The 8,806-nt window shown below is 44.5% G+C and overlaps 1 protein-coding gene across 1 annotated transcript; it reads left to right on the top strand.

Annotated features, from left to right (window-relative positions):
- Positions 1–305: 305 nt before the first annotated feature.
- AP3M2 (adaptor related protein complex 3 subunit mu 2) lies at positions 306–7,989 on the top strand. Its single transcript, XM_066337361.1, has 8 exons — positions 306–637; positions 1,933–2,104; positions 2,634–2,771; positions 3,310–3,395; positions 3,931–4,064; positions 4,892–5,099; positions 5,805–5,949; positions 6,383–7,989. The coding sequence occupies exons 1-8, from the start codon at positions 365–367 to the stop codon at positions 6,481–6,483; spliced, it is 1,257 nt and encodes a 418-aa protein (XP_066193458.1). The 5' UTR covers positions 306–364; the 3' UTR covers positions 6,484–7,989.
- The last annotated feature ends 817 nt before the right edge of the window (positions 7,990–8,806 follow it).

Below are 8,806 nucleotides of genomic sequence, written 5' to 3'. Positions count from 1 at the left end.
CGGGGCCGCCCCGCCTAGCTGCGGGCCTGAGGGCCGGCACCGCGCCGCTCTCTGCCGTGTCAGGTGTGTAACGCGGGGGAGCGGCACACAAACATGGGCCGCGCGGTGCTCTGCCGGCCTCGGTGCGGTCCCCGCCGGGAGCCCCGTGCCGCCGCTAACGGGATGGGCGCGGAGCGGGAGCGCGCCTTTCCGCCGCGTCACGAGGCGCGGGGCCGAGTCCCGAGCGCGCCGGGGGCGGTGCTGGCGGCGGCCGTGCTGCGCGCGCGGGGGGCGGGGCCAGCGCGGGAGGGGCTGGGGGCGGGGCCTGTGTGTGGGGAGCGCTCTCGGGGGTTTCGCTCCGCCGCAGCCCGGCCCCGCTGCAGTCATGATCCACAGTCTGTTCCTGATCAACGCCTCGGGGGACATCTTCCTGGAGAAGCACTGGAAGAGCGTTGTCAGCCGCTCCGTCTGTGACTACTTCTTTGAGGCGCAGGAGCGGGCCTCGGAGGCGGAGAACGTGCCGCCGGTGATCCCCACGCCGCACCACTATCTCCTTAGTGTCTACCGCCACAAGATCTTCTTCGTTGCCGTCATCCAGAGTGAGGTGCCGCCGCTCTTCGTCATCGAGTTCCTGCACCGCGTCGTGGACACGTTCCAGGTACGGCCGAGGGGCGCGGGCCCCGCTGCCCGCAGCGCCGGCAGCAGCGGGGAAGAACGGGCGGAGAGCTCCTCTCGTTTGCAGCTGTTAGGGTTTTTTCGTTTGTTTCCTGTCACGTAATTATCAGTCCGCGTTTGTGAGGATGTAGACAGGGCTTGCCAAAGTCGGGAATTTACTGCTTAGGATTATGATGGATTCGGGATCTACCTGTGCTCACAGGATGAACCTTTCAGCAGTCAGTATTTCTGTTCTACAGGCTTGCCTGCTCTGGGAACTGTGAACTAAGACCAAGCTGGCCTTGTTGTCACAAGGAGCTTTTGCAATTCCTACCCACGTGCTTTAATAAATTAGGGACAGCCTACCCGTGCGTTTACGTCTGGTGATGCTTCTTGGAAGCTTCCTAAAGCAGTGAGTGAGTGAGCAGGGCAGGAGTTGCCCCAGAGTAGTTGTATTCCCTCTGTACTACGGTTGGCACATCTGATCAGTTCAGGAAAATGGTAAAGATGTCTGTCTTCCGCCTGCCAACAATAGGATTCTGTTGTCTGGATTTGAAATGTCTTGTGACCAGCATCTTGCCAGCATACAGGAAGTGTGTGCTTGGCCAAACAAGTAGCATGAGAGCTTTTGCTTCCAAGATGTCAGTCAGAACCTGGCTGTATTCTGAGTTATGTTTCTCTGTCTTCAGGGAGTGGATTAGCCGTTCAGGCCAGCAGTGGATCGTGTCAGACCCTTGGGTGTTGTTTTTTGTTGAGGATATGAGGCATGAGTGGGTCGTCATTGGCTTAGCTGTATATTAAAATCTGATGTGTCTGAAAAAGAGTGTTTATAAAGCACAACTAGGATTTCTCTACTGTCACAGGGTACATATACTCATTCTTTATGCAAAATGCCTGATCTCTTTAATTGCTGTAACTAGAAGCTCAGGTTTGTGTACGTGCAAGTGCACTTGCCCTCTCCTGAAAGATGCTTGAAGCCCACATAGAATAAGACTAAATAAATTAAATGTTCAGTTTTAAAATTGCTGAATTAGTTGGGGCTGCTGATACAGGAATTTGCCACCTTACTGGAGCAGTGGCTGAGGTGCACTTAGAGTTGTACATGTCTCTGTACATGTCTCTTGTACATGTGGGAGTGGTGTGTGTGGAATTTATGCTTGTTGTAATACAGGGAGTTTCAGTGGTTTTTTGCCTCCTCCAAGAAGAGGCTCAATTTATTCCTGTGTGAAAGAGCACTGGACTGAATGATCACTAAGATTCTCTTTCAGAGATCATTGAGTAATTCTTTCTTTTGCACAGGATTATTTTGGCGTCTGTTCAGAGGTGATAATCAAGGACAATGTTGTTGTGGTTTATGAGGTGCTGGAGGAGATGCTGGACAATGGCTTTCCACTGGCAACAGAGTCTAATATTCTTAAGGAACTGATAAAGCCTCCTACTATTCTGCGAACAGTCGTCAACACCATCACAGGTACAGGGCAACAAGAAGATAAACTCGGGAGTCCAGGTGGTAATACTCCTGCATAAGTAAATAAGGACATGGGTGAAGAAAATGTATGTTGTCCCATCTCATTTATGCAGCACAGTTTATTGAGGGAGTCATGTGTTAGTGCTTTGCTTTGAGGTTACTTCCAATCTCAGCACCAGCTGCACTGTGGTTTTGCATTTGGTTTTGATCTGCTTTTGGGGTTTTTAACCTAAAAGAGTCAGATTACATTTTAAGTTACAGACATGACATGACTTCCAGGATAAATGAGTTTGATGTGAGTTTACATATCCATATGTGTAGACACTTCCCCATGCATTACTGTGGTATGTTTTAGAGCTGGGTGTAAGAGAGATGTACATTTTTGAAGTACAGGGAGTCTGGGAGAGTAATTGCTCTCCTACAAAGAAACAGATATTCTCGGGCATTAATTACAATTAAGCTCTGTAAGGTGAAGGGCTGTTCTGCAGCATTGCCTAACTTCTGTGGTTGTTGATTCCTTTCCTTTTTCCAGGAAGCACTAATGTGGGTGACCAGCTTCCCACTGGACAGCTCTCAGTGGTGCCTTGGAGACGTACTGGTGTAAAATATACCAACAATGAGGCCTATTTTGATGTGATTGAGGAGATAGATGCAATCATCGACAAATCAGGTACAGAAGTTGCTCCTGGCTAAGAATAGCATAACTTGTCCTGATGGTGCCTGAAGAGAGAGTTAGGTTTTGAAATAGGTGCACCTTCATCCAAGTGTGGGAAGCTGTGTCCCTATTTGTACTTTGGAATGTTGCTAATTTGTATGTGCTATTCAGTCAAAAATTCTACAGAGGCACCAAGATTTTAATTTGTCCTTGTTCTTGAGGTCTCATAAGCAATTCTGTACTGGGAAATTAGAAGATGAGTAAAAACCGTGCATAGCATTTTCTCTTTAGTATTTGTGCTTCTTAGTCCCGTTAGAATTGGGAGCTATTGCCATTGGCCATTAAAATGGACATTGCTGGTGTCCATGGTTCTTAAATGAATGAGTCTTCTAGAGGAGTCATTGAGAATGATACCAATATTGAGCAGGCAACACAGTGAGCCATGGCATTTCATTAAGAAAATAGATTTCATTCCTCCTCACTGACAGTTTTTCCACTTTGGCATTTTTTGACCAGGTTCATCTAACCACCTGTGTTTACTTTATTGTTACAGGTTCCACGATTACTGCTGAAATCCAAGGAGTGATTGATGCTTGTGTGAAGCTGACTGGGATGCCAGACCTTACTCTCTCCTTTATGGTAAAGCTCAAAGAATGTATCTTTATTTAAGTATTTTGAAGGGGGTTTTCCCAGCCTTGCTGCTAAGATTGTGGTTTTGTGATGAGGGACCCTAGGACATCAGAAACTGGGTTTGCCAGATGAAAAGAGAAATGACAATAGGAACTTCAGCAGCTTAGAGCCTAAAAGGGCTTTTTCAGATTCTGTGTTTAAAAACACAGGTAATGTGTGCTGTGACTAAGTTTTTGAGATACAGCAGTGCTTTAAGCAGATATCCTGAAGGGCTACGTCTTTCATGAGTATGCACAAATGCAATTATGTGACGTGACTAAGTTTTCTAAAACAGGATTAAAACTATCCAAAGAAAGGAGAGAGGTTATTGAGTACTGCTTTGACATGGATATAATACCATCAGATGTGTCTGAATGTAGACATCTTCAAATGGTCTAAAGTGTGTCACATGGTAGGCTCTTCATGGATAGAAGATTTCTAAGAGGAGGAGGTCATTTTAAGTTGTGCTGCCTACACAAACCTTGTGACTTCCTTTTTGTTTCAGAACCCTCGGTTATTGGACGATGTCAGCTTTCATCCGTGTGTGCGTTTTAAGCGCTGGGAGTCAGAGAGAATACTCTCCTTCATTCCACCAGACGGAAATTTCCGCTTGCTGTCCTACCATGTCAGTGCTCAAAAGTAGGTGATGAGTCTGGTGCTGTGAATTGTGGAATTTGGATCTGTCTGGCTAGGAAGAGGATAAAAGAAGGAACTTTTAAAGATGAGGAGGCATGTTGAGCCAAGTAAAGCAGAGGTGCATGGTGACTTGGATTTTTCTTTTTTTTAAATTACATGTTGTCTCCTTGTTTGGAGCAGTGATTCTGTAATTTCTTTCTGGCCAGCCAGCATTTTTGAAATACTACTAGCAGATAAACAAACTAGATAGGGAAAGAAGTAGACAATGTGGAGTTATCAAGCTATTAATTTAATATGTTCATAAAAACGTTTTAGAATAAAACAAGATAGCTCCTGTTTGACATCTCTCTTAATGGAACCATAAGTTCTTGTCCATGTTTACACTCTTTTCGAGAAGCAGCTTGCCAAGTACTATTTGGGGTTACAGATGCTAAAGAATTTTGCTAGACCTTTGTCAGATTCATCTCTAGCAGGTGAAAAGGAGTGGCAAATGCAACCAAAAATGCAACCAAAAGTGCAACCAAAAATGCAACAAACGTGAAGTTCAAGTGCTGCTGCACTGCCAGGAGCTACTTGTCAGCCTGGTTGTGACAGGCAAAGCCATTTCTTATCTTTTGCTTGGGCCTCCTGTTTTATTGGATGTAGTTCCTTGTTCTGATAAAGAAAATTGGATACAGCAAGCTTGATTACAAAAAATGTAATTAAGACTTGAGAATGGAATCCTGACTTTCCTCTTAGGTTAAACAAATGGGTGTAGCAGTTCCTTCTCTTTTAAGCAAATATGAAGGCAAGAGATCAACAAGGACTTTCTGTTTGTGTCTTTATTCTAGTCTTGTGGCAATTCCTGTCTATGTCAAGCACAACATCAGTTTTCGTGATAGCAGCTCACTGGGACGGTTTGAGATCACAGTGGGGCCAAAGCAGACTATGGGGAAGACTGTAGAGGGAGTGATGGTCACTAGCCAGATGCCAAAAAGTGTCTTAAATATGACCCTTACACCCTCCCAGGGAACACATGTCTTCGATCCAGTTACAAAGGTAAGAGCAAAGAGAGAAATCAGATAATTTTTTTTAAAATCTTTCTTATCTATGAGAAAATGCAGTCAACCTGTTCATGCCTACATGAACACTTCCATGAACACTGCTTTGCTGAAGGCAGTATGTTGGGGTAGAACTTTTTCTGAACAACTGCATACTAGGAGTTTTCTTAATCCCCAGAACAAATACCTTGGTATCTGAGGGGACTGTAGTTCTGGCCACTTGCTGTGTGAAAATCCAAGCAGTGGTCTTGTATGATGGGACATCAGTCTGGTGGGTGGCTTACAAACTTCTGCATATTTAGTTGTCATGCCCAGTGCTGCATGTTGGTCTTTTGCAAACACTGAGGGTTGGTTAATGGTTTTGATTTGGTTTGGGAGGTTCTAATTTTATTGTTTGAACTTGAGGAGTTAACTTTTTTGTCTTCTTGCAAACTTTAATCTGATGGGCTTAGCCATGTGGCCTTTAGCAAAAATAGTGGAAATACCATTCATGGTAGGCTTTTGGGGAACCTCATGGAAAGAGAGGGAGAACAAAGGTTGTGAGGTATCTGCTCCTTAATCCTGTGTCTGGCCAATATGAAAGGCAAGGTACTAAGAAAAAGACATTTTTCATGTAGAAACATTAAAACTGTCATTGGAAGGTGAGTCTTCTTCAGGGGGTGCAGCCTTTGAGTTTCACTGCTGCATTTTCTGCTCCTTACAGTTACTGTCCTGGGATGTTGGGAAAATAAACCCCCAGAAACTGCCAAGTCTGAAGGGGAGCATGAGCCTGCAAGCCGGGACATCAAAACCAGACGAAAACCCCACCATTAACCTGCAGTTTAAAATCCAGCAGCTGGCTATATCTGGTAAGCAACTGTGAGGGAAAGAAGGGGAATGTTCTCTGCTGTGCTGGTGCTCATTCTGCATGTAGGTGAAGTAACTCTGCAAACCTTCTGAAGTACATTCCACCTGAAACATGTTCTTCGAGCACAAAAGTTGTCTGCTTTGACTAGAGATACATGGATCTGTTCTTTCTGGTGGTCTGTGAAACAACTTACCTACGTTTCTTTGCATTTTGTGCTTCCAGACCTGTGAAGACATTTAGGGTGTGGATGTGCTTGTAAAGAATCAGTCTAACAATTAGCAGTTGTCAGCTTTCCTCCATTCTGTCTACTGCTTGCTAAAACTTTGCCTGTGCTTTCTGCATCACTAGTATGATCTTCTGTCCCTTTATCCCAAAGGTCTGTCAGCTTTGTTTGTGGCAGCAGGCAGTCTTATGCTGTGTTTGTTTGCCTCTAGGACTGAAAGTGAATCGCCTGGACATGTATGGGGAGAAGTACAAGCCATTCAAGGGGATAAAATACATGACAAAGGCTGGCAAGTTCCAAGTCCGGACCTAGAGGCTCCTGATAGTGAGGAAGAGCACTTTTCCTGTTTCCCCTGTCCCTGGCTGTTGGATGCAGCCTCTTATCCCATTCATCTCTTTAGGGTTGCACCCTTGTCTGTAGTAGCATAAGCAGGAAAGCCAGTGCTTGGAGTGCTGGAAAGCAGGGAAAAGTAAGGTTGACCTGAAACCACCTCATCCCTACCTGAGTCTGAAGTATTTGGAACAATGGCAAATAGAGTTGCTCAGGTCCCCTAGGATTAGTGAGTCAGTTATCTAAGCTTGTACCACCTTCATTTTGCTGTCTTAGAGGAAATTCTAGAGATTTATGACCTTTGTAGCTCCTCTTCCTTGTATTTTGTTTGGCTTTTGTCCCTTTGTAGATGATTCAAAGTTGAATTTCCAGAACCTTCAGTGTGATGATCCAGCATCTGCCCTTCTGGAGAGCTGTGTAGTTCTTGCCAGCAGGAAGAACATCTAGCTGTTCTGCCTCAAAAGGACTGGAAGAAGTAGAAGGGTAGAGTTTTCCACCCAGGATGGGAAGTTGAGAAGCCTGAGATTGGGAATGGTGCCACAAAGGGAAGAAGGGAAGAAGTACATTGTTTCTCTAGATATGTTATAAGGATCTTGAGTCTCTGAATACAGGAAGAAATACGTTCAGATCTTTTAACTGATGGGCAGTGGTATCTCCATGTAACTCTGCTTCTCCTCTTATTTCATCAGTGTTTGAAGGTAGGATTTCTCCTACCTTCTCCTACCTATTTGGGGAATCAGAAGAGACAGATGGAGGAATTTTTGTGGAGACAGCACTGATGGAATTTGAAGCTATGGCTACATGAAGATAACCACTGTCCTAGTAACTTGTAATCTTTTTGTTTCTCCTTGCCAATTGCAAATGAAGGTGATACTGCTGTTTTCCTGCTCACTGATGTCTTTCTTTGAGATAATTGTGACCTGGTACCTTTGTAGTGTTCCTCCTGTCCTACCTCATTTTAGTTCCTGTACCAGTCAGGTGCTGTGCAGATGAATCCAAAACTATGCCAGATTTTTCACTGGGATCCTCTCTTCCTCAGGAGCTGTTGCTATATCTGCCCATTCCAGCCTGTGGTACATCCCTCTGTACAGCAGAAATAGGAAATGAGAGACTCCTGCACTGTTTATGTTGTCTGTACTAGGCTCTTTGTCCACTACATGCAAATGTGTTTTCTCTTGGTAGCAGAACTTGCACCTAAGCTTATGTACATGTGACCACATGCGTGTGGCTGTGGAGTCCAGCATGTACAGTTCATGCCTGTGAACAGAACAGGGTGACCCTCAAAGAAGGATAGCATTCATTCCACCTTGCATGTGGTGGACACTTGCAGTGGATGAGTGGCATCTTGCTTGTGGGATTGCAAGTTCCAGTGCAGCTGAAGAAGCCCACAGCAGGTGGCATTCTGCTGAGGTGACATTACTGCTGAGCATGTTCAATGCAAACAAAACCTTCAACAAGGGCATCAATAAAATTAATTTTTACATGTCATCTGTGTCCTTTCAGAGTGGTTTGTGCAGGCTTTACAAGAAATAAAGTTGGTATTTGAGGAGGAAGGTATAAATTATGCCAGTCGGGTTGTGTGTAATGGGCACCTTAGGGAGATAAATGTCTTTATGCAGTTGGCATTGTAAACTTGTGACTAAGTTGCTGTCTGAAAAACTAAAATTGCTTTCTTGGTAATTTCTCTTAGTGTTTCCCAAAAGGAGTGCTGAGCATTTCCTAGAACATCAAGTGAAAATGTCCTTAGGAGTGCAGCTGAACTATTTTTATTTACTGTGTTCAGTAGTATGTTAAGAAGCAGTGCTTTGATTATGAAGACAATTAAATACCTCATCACCCCTCTGCTCCTCAAGTATTGATACTGTCCTTTGGCTTTGTAGCTTTGATTTTTAAAGGATCTTTTATTTACTGCTGAAGTGATTCATGTTACTTGAGAGATTGAAAGGTTTCTTATATACATAAGGGTATCAGGCCCTTAAGACATACCAGTCTGAGATGGCTGCAAGTTCCTATGGAAGATGAAGCAGGGCAGAAAGGGGAAGTAGGGAATAACATCAATGATGTAAGTTGGACATAAGAAAGACTTTGGGGAGGAAACATGAAGTGCAGCCGTGCACTTCAGTTACAAAAGATGCTGATGTCGACTGGAGTTCTGAAACAACTTGAGTATGACAATATTAGCTGCTAAGTCAGATGAAAGCAAGCAGGCAGATGGCAGTCGTTATTCTAAGGCCTTGTCTCAAGATGGTGCTACTGTGTGCTAGAAGAGGACAAACAGGGATAAACTGTAAGAAGTGGAAAAGTT

This window comes from Sylvia atricapilla, chromosome 28, assembly GCF_009819655.1.
Source record: "Sylvia atricapilla isolate bSylAtr1 chromosome 28, bSylAtr1.pri, whole genome shotgun sequence".
Taxonomy (NCBI): Eukaryota; Metazoa; Chordata; class Aves; order Passeriformes; family Sylviidae; genus Sylvia; species Sylvia atricapilla.
This window is presented reverse-complemented; position numbering and strand designations above follow the sequence as displayed.